Raw genomic sequence first — 13,693 nt, forward strand, 5'->3', positions numbered from 1 at the left:
ATATATATATATATATACATATATATATATATATATTTATTTATATACAGCCCTCCCTGGGCTGACACCTTACCGTGGTGGAGGGGTTTGAGTGTCCCAATGATTCTAGGAGCTATGCTGTCAGGGGCTTTATGCCCCTAGTAGAGTCACCCATGGCAGACAGGTCCTAGGTGAGGGACCAGACAAAGTGCAGCCCAAAGACCCCGATGATGAGACAAATAAATGGACCTAGTGTTCCCTTGCCCAGACGTGGGTCACCGGGGCCCCACTCTGGAGCCAGGCCTGGAGGTGGGGCACGCGGGCGAGCGCCTGGTGGCCGGGCTTTTACCCATGGAGCTCGGCCGGGCACAGCCCGAAGAGGAGACGTGGGTCCCCCTTCCCATGGGCTCACCACCTGTGGGAGGGGCCAAAGGGGTCGGGTGCAATATGGAATGGGTGGTGGCCGAGGGCGTGGACCCTGGTGGTCTGATCCTCAGCTACAGAAGCTGGCTATTGGGACGTGGAATGTCACCTCACTGGTGGGGAAGGAGCCTGAGCTGGTGTGTGAGGCTGAGAGGTTCTGGCTAGAAATAGTCGGACTCACCTCTAAGCATGGCTCGGGCTCTGGAACCAGTTTCCTTGAGAGGGGCTGGACACTCTTCCACTCTGGAGTTGCCCCTGGTGAGAGGCGCTGAGAAGGCGTGGGCGTACTGATTGCCCCCCAACTTGGTGTCTGTGTGTTTGGGTTCACCCCAGTGAATGAGAGGGTGGCCTCCCTCCGCCTACGTGTGGGGGGATGGGTTCTGACTGTCGTTTGTGCTTATGCACCAAACGGCAGTTCAGATTATCCACCCTTTCTGGAGTCCTTGGAGGGGGTACTGGAAAGTGCACCTCCTGGGGACTCCCTTATTCTGCTGGGGGACTTCAATGCTCATGTGGGCAATGACAGTGAGACCTGGAGGGGTGTGGTTGGGAGGAACGCCCCCCCGATCTGAACCAGAGTGGTGTTCTGTTGTTGGACTTCTGTGCTCGTCATGGATTGTCAATAACAAACACCTTGTTCAAGCATAAGGGTGTCCATATGTGCTCTTGGCACCAGGACACCCTAGGCCACAGTTCAATGATCGACTTTGTCATCGTCTCATCTGATCTGCGGCCACATGTCTTGGACTCGTGTGAAGAGAGGGGCAGAGCTGTCAACTGATCACTATCTGGTGGTGAGTTGGCTCCGATGGTGGGGGAGGATGCCGGTCAGACCTGGCAGACACAAACGTATTGTGAGGGTTTGCTGGGAACGTCTGGCCGAGTCTCCTGTGAGACGGAGTTTCAACTCCCACCTCTGGGAGAACTTTGAACATGTTCTGAGGGAGGTGGGGGACATTGAGTCTGAGTGGACCATGTTTCGTGCCAACACTGTTTATAGCGGGAGTGGTGTGCTGCTGACCTCAACTCGGGATGTTGTGGGTCGGTGGGCGGAATACTTTGAAGACCTCCTCAATCCCACCGGCACATCTTCCACTGAGGAAGCGGAGCCTGGGGACTCTGGGTCGGGCCCTCCAATCTCTGGTGCTGAGGTCACCAAGGTGGTTATAAAGCTCCTCTGTGGCAGGGCCCCATGGGTGGATGAGATTCGCCCAGAGTTCCTTAAGGCTCTGGATGTTGTAGGGTTGTGCTGGTTTACGTGACTCTGCAACATCGCATGGACATCGGGGGAAGTTCCCCTGGATTGGCAGACTGGGGTGGTGGTCCCCCTATTCAAAAAGGGGGACTGTAGAGTGTGTTCCAACTACAGGGGAATCACGCTCTTAAGCCTCCCTGGTAAGGTCTAATCGGGGGTTCTGGAGAGGAGGGTCCATCGGATAGTCGAACCTCGGATTCAGGAGGAGCAGTGCGGTTTTCGTCCTGGCCATGGAACACTGGACCAGCTCTACACTCTCAGCAGGGTCCTGGAGGGTGCGTGGGAGTTTGCCCAACCAGTCTACATGTGCTTTGTGGACTTGGAGAAGGCGTTCAACCGCGTCCCTCGGGGGACCCTGTGGGGGGTACTCTGGGAGTATGGGGTACCGGGCCCTTTGATACGGGCTGTTAGGTCCCTGTATGATCGGTGTCAGGGCCTGGTCCGCATCGCCGGAAGTAAGTCGGGCTTGTTCCCGGGGAGAGTTGCACTCCGCCAAGGTTGCCCTTTGTCACCGATTCTGTTCATAACTTTTATGGACAGAATTTCTAGGCGCAGCCAAGGTGTTGAGGGGATCCGTTTTGGTGGCCTTAGGATTGCGTCTCTGCTTTTTGCAGATGATGTGGTCCTGTTGGCTTCATCAGATCGTGATCTACAGCTTTCGCTGGAGCGGATCGCAGCCGAATGCGACGCGGCCGGGATGAAGATCAGTTCCTCCAAATCCAAGGCCATGGTCTTGAGCTGGAAAAGGGTAGAGTGCCCTCTCCGGGTCAGGGAGGAGGTCCTACCCCAAGTGGAGGAGTTCGAGTATCTTGGGGTCTTGTTCACAAAGGAGAGAAAAATGGAGCGTGAGATCGATAGGCGGATAGGTGCAGCGTCTGCAGTGAAGCGGGCGCTGTACATGTCTGTCGTGGCAAAGAGAGAGCTGAGTCAAAAGGCGAAGCTCTCAATTTACCGATCGATCTACGTTCCTACCCTCATCTATGGTCACGAGCTTTGGGTTGTGACCGAAAGAATGAGATCTCAGATACAAGCGGCCGAAATGAGTTTTCTCCGCAGGGTGTCTGGGCTCTCCCTTAGAGACAGGGTGAGAAGCTCGATCATCCGGGAGGGACTCGGAGTAGAGCCGCTGCTTCTCCATGTCGAGAGGAGCCAGTTGAGGTGGCTTGGGCATCTGTTTAGGATGCCTTCTGGACGCCTCCCTGGTGAGGTGTTCCAGACATGTCCCACCGGAAGGAGGCCCAGAGGAAGACCCAGGACACGCTGGAGGGACTATGTTTCTCGGCTGGCCTGGGAACGCCTCGGGATTCCCCCGGAAGAGCTGGCCCAAGTGGCTGGGGAGAGGAAAGTCTGGGCCTCCCTACTTAGGTTGCTACCCCCGCGACCCGACCCCGGATAAGCGAAAGAAAATGGATGGATGGATATATATATATATATATATATATATGTGTGTGTGTGTGGGGGGGGGGGGTGGAAACAACACGCTGGACCGTGTTTACACGAACGTAAAAGATGCATACAAGGCCGAACTCCGCCCCACCTAAGACTGTCAGACCACATCTCAATCTTAATGGTACCTGCTTACCTCCCCCCACTGAGACGCTCCAGACCGGTTCAAAAGGAATTTAAATCTTGGGTCCAGAACAGTGGCCCCATACTGACAGATTGTTTTGAACGAAAAGACTGGGAAGTTTTCAGAGATGCTGCTGAAAATGGAGGATTGCTTGACCAATACACATCCTCAGTTCTGGGTTACATTAGTACATGTGCTGACACCGTCTCCACTATCAGATATGTTAAAAGCTACCCAAACAGAAAACCTTGGTTGAATGCAGAGGTTCGCATCCAGGAACACTGCCTTCAGGTCTGGAAACTCACAGGAGCTGAGAAGGACAAGTAAAGACCTGGTTGCTGGTATTAAGAGGGCTAAAGCCACATATGCACAAAAGATCGAGGGTCAATTCATCTCACAAGATCCTCGGAGCATGTGGAGGGGCATTAAGTGTATAACAGATTATAAAGGAAGGAGTGAACACCGGATAAAGAGATTCTCAGAATGACCTCAGCTGAAGTAAAGAGTACTTTCAGGAGGATTAACCCTCACAAAGCAACCAAACCAGACAACATCCCCGGGAAAGTGTTGAAGGAATGTGCCAATCAGCTCTGCAAGGTGCTGGCAGACATCTTTAACACCTCACTTACCCTGGAGACAGTTCCAATCTGCCTGAAGATTGTCAATGCCGCGATAGTCACTAAATGCTTTGAAATATTGGTTATGACCCACATCAAAACAACCATCAACATTGAAGAAAACCCTGACCAGTACACATACCGCAAGAACCAATCAACATAGGATGCCATCTCCTCTGTGGTCCACACTGCGCTCAACCACCTGCAGCAGAAGGACTCTTACGTACATATACTCTTTGTGGACTTCACGTCTGCCTTCAGCACCATGATCCCCCAAACCCTGATGGACAAACTACTCACACTAGGACTAAGCCCCTCCATTTGCAACTGGGTACTAGACTTATTAACAAACAGACCTCAGTCTGTGAGGATCCACAACTTCTCCTCCTCCACCATAACCCTCAGCACTGGCTCCCCTCAGGGCTGTGTGTTGAGCCCCCTCCTGTTCACTCTGCTCATGTATGATGTGCAGCTACCCATCTAGGCTGTCATATTGTAAAGTTTGCAGATGATACAGCGGTGGTGGGATGCATCGTAAACAATGATGAGTCCAGCTACAGGCAGGAGGTGGAACACCTGGAGAGCTGGTGCAAAGAGAACAACCTTCACATCAATGTGAAGAAGACAAAGGAGATGTTTGTGGACTTCAGAAGGAACAAACACACCTACACTCCCCTGAACATAAGAGGATATGTGATGGAAGTGGTCTCCAGCTACAAGTACTTGGGTGTGCACCTGAATGACAACCTCAGCTGGAGCAACAACACCACCAGCCTGATGAAGAAAGCTCATCAGAGACTCTACTTCCTCAGACGGCTGAGACGAGGTGGTCTGTGTGGCATGGAAGCTGCACAGCTGCAGAAAGAAAAGCTTTGCAGAGAGTGGTGAAGGCTGCACAGAAGATGTTGAAGTCAGTCTCCCCACCATCACAGACATCTACACCTCCAGATGCAGGAAGAGGGCCACCTGCATCATGAAGGACCCCACTCAGTCAGCACACACTTTGCCCCACTCCCCTCAGGAAGGAGGTTGAGGAGCATTAAGTGTAGAACCACTAGACTGAGGAACAGCTTCTACCTTGAGGCTGTTAGACTCATGAATCTCTAACCAGAATAATCACTGTGAAAAATCACATCATGTTGCTGCTGATCTGTTTCATGTTGCTTTGTTCATGTGCGCTCATCTGCTCACACAGACTCATGTTCGTGCTGATGTTCGAAGTAATGTTTTTATTCTATTAGTGCTTAGTGTATTTTTAGTTGATGTTTGTCTTAGTTCGTATCTTAGATGTTATCATTGTTTTTCTTTGACATTTTATTGTTAGATGTAACTGGGACCCTGTGTACATAATTTCGTTGCACACATGTACCACATGTGGTGAAATGACAATAAAGAATCTCTGAGTCTGATATATATATATATATATATATATAGTAATAAACTACTTGTACTACTGTTCCTACTTTGCGGAACCTCACTTAGTGCTGGGGCCGGGGGGGGGGGGGTACGGAAACTCCTGCGATAAACAAGGGACTACTGTACTGTAATGCATATTAGGTGGAGTTTTTCGTCTTACCAGTGAAGACTCGCTGCCTCTCCCTCAGAGAGTTGGACATGCCGTGGACATAGTTGAAAACATTGTTGGACGAGCTGGACAGCTCTTCGATTTCAGGCTTCAGTTGATGAACGGCCTACGAGCAAAGCATTAAAAAAAAAAAAAAATTATGTTTTTTTCATTCGTGATGTGGCAGCAAAGCTCACAATTTCCCAAGATATGTTGGTTTGAACTCATTTTCCACAGTTTGGACGAACGTTCTTCTAGCAAATGAACAAAGACCATGGTTGAGGGATCAAACGCACCGTCTTGACATTCCTCTCTTGTTTCAGCAGCATGCTCTTCAGTTCGCAGCCGGTGGGACACAGAACTCCCTGATGGACACAAAAAAGCTTAATTTACAGGCGAGACTGAAAACGTTCCACAGCATCGAGCTTCAATGTATCGATTTGAAGCAGACTTTGGGTTTACACTTCCAGAAAAATAAACTTTTGATTTTTGGTTTCAGTAAGTTTAACGTAGTTTTAATTACATTCAGGTTTGAAACACAACGTAAAATAAAGGATTCTAACAGCATAAAGACGTTTGTATTTTTCAGCTCTTCCTGGTTTCTTTAGCTTTAAGGAGGTGTTTTGATACCATGGCTTCTGAAGCGTGAGTGCATCCTCCGGTGTCGGGCTGCTCCACCTTCTCCTGTGCCAGGTGGCCTCCGACCGGGGCCGGGGTGGGGCGGCCGCGGTACCTGAACCAGAACCAACAATAAAACATTTTGAAGCCATCTAGTTTTAGCTACAAAGACATGGAATTTGACACAAGTTCAGATGATTTTCCACATGTAATCTGAAACTCGCAGGGAGAACCATCTGAACACAGAACCTGAAAACACCACCCATTTCTGCCTTGCTCTCACACTCAAGTACAACATGTAATTTCAGTAACTCACAATGATATTAAACAACAACCCACAGAACTTCCTGTTTCTGTAACATTTCATAGAAAAATATGCTGGTGAAGATTCTCAGTCATCCAGGACATGATGAATTCAAAAAGCGTTCAATACAAAAACAACTGGACTTTATTTGTAACAGAAGACGTTTCGCTCCTCATCCGAGGAGCTTTCTCAATTCAAAGAGCAGAGAGTGAGAGATTCAGGTTATAAGGCTGAGTGAGATAATACATACATACACATATATAGATTGGCAATTCACACCTAAACAACATTAACAGTAGGAGTCTTTTGTTCCTCTAATTCACAGATGAGGCCCCTCTGTTCCCATCAGGTGTGAAAACCGGCTGGGAATCTGTTTTAAAGTTGCATTATAGGTTTTTGAAAGTGGAAATCTGAGGCCTCCTCCTCTGTTAAGAGACGGCTTTTCTCTTTTTAAATAAATTGCTTCCTTCACCCCCCTATCAAACCATCTGTGTTCTCGGTCCAAAATGTGCACATTTTGGTCCTCAAAAGAGTGTCCCTTATCTGTGAGATGGAGGTGAACAGCTGAATTTTGTCCAGAGGAGGTGGCTCTCCTGTGTTGAGCCATGCGTCTGTGAAGAGGCTGTTTAGTTTCTCCAATGTAGAGGTCCGGACAGTCCTCGCTGCACTGGACCGCATACACTACACCACTCTGTTTGTGTATGGGTGTTTTGTCTTTAGGGTGGACCAGCCTCTGTCTGAGAGTCCTGCTGGGTTTGAAATGTACTGGGATCTTGTGTTTGTTGAAGATCCTTCTGAAGTTCTCTGATACTCCAGCAACATAAGGGATGACAATGTTTTTATGTCTGTTGTTCTCCTTTTGCAGTTTATTAGTGTGTTTTGTAGATTTCCTCACTGACTTGACAAAAGCCCAGTTAGGATATCCACATGTTTGAAGAGCTTCTTGAATGTGTTTCTGTTCCTTTTCCTTACCTTCTGTCTTCGTGGGGACGCATTCGGCCCGATGTTGTAAATTTCTGATGACAGAGAGTTTGTGTTCCAGTGGATGGTGGGAGTCAAACAGAAGATACTGGTCTGTGTGGGTTGGTTTTCTGTAAACTTCAATGTTGAGGCTGTCCTCTCTCTCCATCTGAACCAAACAGTCCAAAAAAGGCAGTTTGTTGTTTGTTAGGGAGGCTTAAGAGCGCGATTCCCCGGTAGTTGGAACACATTCAATGGTCCCTCTTTTTGAATAGGGGGACCACCACCCCGGTCTGCCAATCCAGGGGAACTTCCCCTGATGTCCACGTAATATTGCAGAGTCGCGTAAGCCAACACAACCCTACAACATCCAGAGCCTTAAGTAACTGGGCGAATCTCATCCACTTCTGGGGCCCTGCCACCGAGGAGCTTTATAACCACCTCGGTGACCTCAGCACCAGAGATTGGAGGGCCCGACCCAGAGTCCCCAGGCTCCACTTCCTCAATGGAAGACATGCCAGTGGGATTGAGGAGGTCTTCAAAGTATTCCGCCCACCGACCCACAACATCCCGAGTTGAGATCAGCAGCACACCACTCCCACTATAAACAGTGTTGGTGACAACAGCCACAGCTCCAGTAAGCCGCCTCGACAATAGAGGCACAAAACATGGTCCATTCAGACTCAATGTCCCCCACCTCCCTCGGAACATGTTTGAAGTTCTCCCAGAGGTGGGAGTTAAAACTCCATCTCACAGGAGACTCTGCCAGACGTTCCCAGCAAACCTTCACAATACGTTTGGGTCTGCCAGGTCTGACCTGCATCCTCTCCCACTATCGGAGCCAACTCACGACCAGGTAGTGATCAGTGGACAGCTCCGCCCCTCTCTTCACCCGAGTGTCCAAGACATGTGGCCGCAGATCAGATGAGACGATGACAAAGTCGATCATCGAACTGCGGCCTAGGGTGTCCTGGTGCCAAGAGCACATATGGACACCCTTATGCTTGAACAAGGTGTTCGTTATTGACAATCCATGACGAGCAGAGAATTCCAACAACAGAACGCCACTCGGGTTTAGATCAGGGGGGCCGTTCCTCCCAACCACACCCCTCCAGGTCTCACTGTCATTGCCCACATGAGCATTGAAGTCCCCCAGCAGAACAAGGGAGTCCCCAGGAGGTACACTTTCCAGTACCCCCTCCAAGGACTCCAAAAAGGGTGGATAATCTGAACTGCCGTTTGGTGCATAGGCACAAACGACAGTCAGAACCCGTCCCCCCACACGTAGGCGGAGGGAGGCCACCCTCTCATTCACCGGGGTGAACCCCAACACACAAGCACCAAGTTGGGAAGCAATAAGTATACCCACTCCTGCTCGGCGCCTCTCACCAGGGGCAACTCCAGAGGGGAAGAGTGTCCAGCCCTTCTCAAGGAAACTGGTTCCAGAGCCAGAGCCATGCGTAGAGGTGAGTCCAACTATTTCTAGCCAGAACCTCTCAGCCTCACACACCAGCTCAGGCTCCTTCCCCACCAGTGAGGTGACATTCCATACAATGGAATGGTTCACAAATAAACGTTTCCAGGTGTTGGAATGGCCAAGTCAAAGTCCAGACCTGAATCCAATCGAGAATCTGTAGAAAGAGCTGAAGACTGCTGTTCTCAAACGCTCTCTATCCAACCTCACTGAGCTTGAGCTGTTTTGCAGGAAGAATGGGCAAAAATTTCAGTGTCTCCATGTGCAAAACTGATAGAGACATACCCCAAGCGACTTGCAACTGTAATTGCAGCAAAAGGCGGTGTTATAAAGTATTAACGCAAGGGGGCCAAATAATATTGCACGCCCCACTTTTCCGTTTTTTATTTGTTCAAAAAGTTTGACACATCCAATAAATTTCATTCCACTTCACGATTGTGTCCCACTTGTTGTTGATTCTTCACAAAAAATTAAAATTTTATATCTTTATGTTTGAAGCCTGAAATGTGGCAAAAGGTTGAAAAGTTCAAGGGGGCCGAATACTTTCACAAGGCACTGTATATCTTATTTCCAAGATATTTAAGATATAAGATATCTAAGATAAGTTTATTTCTAATATATCTTATCTTATTTCCAAGATGGCAGCGCGCATGATTGCAGCAACTCACAGCTCTCCCTTTCAGTTCTTTTTAATGCTATTTTTGTACGTCCTTTTTTCATGTGTTTGCATTGCCGAGTTTGCAAACATCAACTACGGATGCCAAACCCTTTTGGACATCGGTGAGCAGCACCAAATACCTGTTTAGAGTGACTTTCATTACACCCACAACATCCCAGATAACATAGCGAGATCACCGGGCTCTCCGTGGATTGTTGTCGGGCGTGGGAGATGGTGCAGACGGAGAAGGGAGAGGAAGCAGAAGTGAGGCTGCAGGTATGGCATTATGCTAAGGCTAAGATCACAACCTCACAAGCCACCTCTACCGAGCCTTTATCTCTCCAATGCCAGATCCCTGGTGAATAAAACGGATTACTTGGAATTACAACTCGCATGAAATCGCTTTGTTTGTGACTACTGTGTTCTGATTATCACAGAATCCTGGCTTCACCCCAGGATACCTGATGCTAGCATACAGCTAGCAGGCCGCTCTCTGCTACGCTGGGACAGGATTGTGGACTCCGGTAAGAGCAGAGGTGGGGGGCTGTTTATTTATGTGCATGAGAACTGGTGTTACAATGGGACAATTATAGATAATCACTGTTCCCCAGACCTTGAGTACATGTCCGTGAGATACCGACCTTTTTTTCTACTGAGAGAGCTAACAGTTGTGATAATTACTGCAGTGTATATACCACCCGACGCTAATGTAAATATGGCGCTCTCTCTCCTGCTGAACACCATAAATGAACAGCAGTGGGCTCACCCCGACGGTGTTCATATAATTGTAGGAGATTTCAATAGGGCTAATCTGAAGACTGTACTCCCAAAATTCTACCAGCATGTCAAGTGTTCTACTAGAGGGGAGAACACTCTGGATCTTGTTTACTCAAACATTAAACATGCATACAGAGCCATACCTCTCCCCCACCTCAGGCAGTCAGACCATCTTTCCCTCCTGCTCCCCACAGCTTACACCCCACTCAGACGCAGAGTGAGGCCTACAACAAAAGCCCCTTATCCACAGGGCCGGTTCTTGTTGGACCCTGTTGTGTCCGGTTCTGGTGGGACCTCTTTTTTTCTGTCTCCACAGTGCCCATAGTTCCCGTTTAGTGGGCAGTTTGTTCACCTCTAGTGGGCGGATTATTAATATCAACGCACCTTACCAGCTGGTGGCGCTAATGCTACATTAAGCTCTTTTCTAAGCACCATTAACATGTATTAGAAGAAGAAGAGCCGGAAAACAACACACAACCAAAATGGATGACCTCCTTGATCTCCGCCCTCCACCAATGAATACGCCCCCAGACCAATCAGTGACCAACAGTGCGCTGATGTCACATCTAGACCAAACAAGAACCAGACCTGGGACCTCAGAGAAGTAGGTCCCAAAAATGGGGTGGGTTCCACCGCTGAAGGCATTGTGGATAAACCACGCAATCGGCCCGAACTAGTTACATAGGAGCCCCAAAAGGCCCTGTGGATAAGGGGCTAAAAACTGTTACAAACTGGCCTGGTAATGAACTTGATGAACTACAGGACTGTTTTGAACAAACTAACTGGGACTTATTTGAACATCAGGAGATGGAAACATACACAGTAACGGTACTGGACTACATCAAGTTCTGCATCGAAAATGTGACTATGGTCAAAAACATTCGGGTTTACCCCAACCAGAAACCCTGGATGACCAGCCAGGTCCGCACACTCCTCAGAGCCCAGGATGCTTCCTTCAGGTCAGGTGACAGAGCTCTGTACCAAGCTCCTCGAGCCAACCTGAATAAAGGAATAAAAACTGCAAAGGCTGACCATAAAAATAGTATAGAGTCCTATCTGTCCAGTAACAACTCACGGGAGATGTGGAAGGGCATAAAAAACATAACAAAATATAGAGGCTGTGAGGTGACAACAGGAGACCTGAGTGCATCACTAGCAGAGGAGCTAAACTGCTTCTTTGCATGCTTTGATGCACCACAGCAGCACTCATATGATCCTGCCTTGCCCCCACACCCACCCGGTTACTGCACCACTCCATTCACTGTACGGGAGCATGATGTTAGACGTTCACTCTAATCAGTGAACCCCAGGAAAGCTACTGGCCCAGATGGAGTACCTGGCAGGATGCTCAAAGCATGTACCTTGCAGCTCGCCCCCACCTTCACCAGAATTTTCAATCTCTCCCTGGCCCAGGCAGTCATCCCTCCCTGCTTAAAATTTGCAACTATCATCCCAGTGCCGAAAACGCCTACCATCACCAGCCTGAATGATTACCGACCGGTGGCTCTCACTCTGGTAATCATGAAGTGCTTCAAGAGACTGGTTCTTCAGTACATCAAGGACTATCTCCCTCCGAACTTTGACCCCTACCAGTTTGCATATCACACCAACAGGTCCACAGAGGATGCTATTGCAGTAGCTCTCCACGCCACGCTGAGCCACCTGGAACAACAGCACAGCTACGTTCAAATGCTCTTTATGTATTACAGCTCGGCCTTTAAAACAATCATTCCGGACATTCTTATAAATATATTGGACAATCTCGGCCTCCACCCTGTATTATGAAATTCTTTATCAAAAGGGCTCGTGAACGGTCGGCACAGATATTCAGACCAGAGGGAAAAAATAAAACACAGAGGCTCTTACTGCTAGGAGTAATAAGTGTCCTTTATTAACCTGCCACAGAAAACAGCCAAGCAAAAAAACATGTACACTCGTACACTCTTAACACACAAATTGATATGAAATAACTTCTCACCGTGACACTGGCCGGGAAGTCGTTTTCGACCCAGGTAAAGAAGAATCACATCAAAATGGCGCATGGCACCAGCGCGCGGCTGATCCACACAGGACTCCCGAAGATTAATTTGCCTGTCACACTTCCTTTATACCATTTCCCTGACCGGATCGCGTGAGAGCATTCAAAACAAGTTTGATGGTTACCAGAACAACGGATGAGGAGCTGGTGATTTATTACAAAGAAGGAGCAGTGTGACCTCAAGGCGGGCCAAGACCTTGAAGTTAGAAATACTCCTTAAACTTCCTAAAGAGGAAATACGCACTCCTCCATCCCTCTGCAAACCATCAAAGAATGTCCCAAATATTAACAAAGGCAACATAAATCATTCCCCCCTTTGTCTTTGTGACATGTTAAACAAAGTACAATCCCTAATATGTGAATAACACGTTGTATAAGTGTGTTTTTAAACTACATGTAAATGAGTATAAATTGACATAAAAGCATCAAAATTCCTATATCACACCCCCTCACATGTGCCTGGATAAAAGACTTCCTAACCAATCGGCCCCAATCTGTAAGACTTGGTCCCCACCTCTCCTCCACTCGTACGCTGAGCACTGGCTCCCCACTGGGCTGTGTGCTGAGCCCCCTGCTGTACTGTCTCTACACCCATGACTGCAGCCCAGCCCACAACAACAACCTCATCGTCAAGGGCCACCTGCATTATGAAGGACCCCACTCACCCAGCACACACACTTTTTGCCCTACGCCCCTCGGGAAGGAGGTTGAGGAGCATTAAGTGTAGAACCACTAGACTGAGGAACAGCTTCTACCCTGAGGCTGTTAGACTCATGAATCTCTAACTAGAATAATCACTGTGAAAAATCACATCATGTTGCTGCTGATCTGTTTCATGTTGCTGCTGATCTGTTTCATGTTGAGGTGTTCATGTGTGCTCATCTGCTCACACAGACTCATGCTCATGTTCCTGATACTGTTCGACGTAATGTTTTATGATATTAGTGGTTACTTAATTTCGCTCCACCACATGTACCACATTTGGTGCAAATGACAATAAAGAATCTCTGACTCTGACTCTGATCTATACTCAATGACATTTAACACAGTGTGATCTGATTTAGATTTAAAAATTCACTGATTCTGTTTATGCTTTTGTTATTATTCCTATTTAACACAAGGTCATCAGATCTGATTTTGTATTTCATTGTTTCTGACTGAGTTTGTGCTTTTTTGCTATTATTCCTTGACTTTTGACACAAGGTGATCTGATTTAGTATTTCATTGTTTCTAATTATGTTTTCTGTTTTTTATTTTTATTCCATGTGCTCTAACTAGATCTTGTTATTTTTTATTTGATGTTGTTATATTTTTGTGAAGCACTTTGGTAACAGTTTCTGTTTTAAATGTGCTCTATAAATAAATCTGACTTGATCTGACTGAATGTTTAGATGTATGTAAGTATTTATGTATATATGGATGTATGTATGTATGGACGGATGTATATATGGATGGA

At 47.8% G+C, this 13,693-nt stretch overlaps 1 protein-coding gene across 1 annotated transcript in view; it reads right to left on the reverse strand.

Annotated features, from left to right (window-relative positions):
* fgb (fibrinogen beta chain) overlaps window positions 1-13,693 on the reverse strand; it is a 23,937-nt gene that overhangs the window by 7,333 nt on the left and 2,911 nt on the right. Inside the window, exons 4-6 of the mRNA XM_037684532.1 lie at window positions 6,039-6,141; window positions 5,705-5,773; window positions 5,421-5,535 (exon numbers count right to left, since the gene is read on the reverse strand). Of these exons, the coding sequence (XP_037540460.1) occupies window positions 5,421-5,535; window positions 5,705-5,773; window positions 6,039-6,141 (287 nt within the window). The remainder of the gene's footprint in view (window positions 1-5,420; window positions 5,536-5,704; window positions 5,774-6,038; window positions 6,142-13,693) is intronic.

The sequence above is a fragment of the Nematolebias whitei genome, chromosome 1, assembly GCF_014905685.2.
Source record: "Nematolebias whitei isolate Nwh7 chromosome 1, NemWhi1, whole genome shotgun sequence".
Taxonomy (NCBI): Eukaryota; Metazoa; Chordata; class Actinopteri; order Cyprinodontiformes; family Rivulidae; genus Nematolebias; species Nematolebias whitei.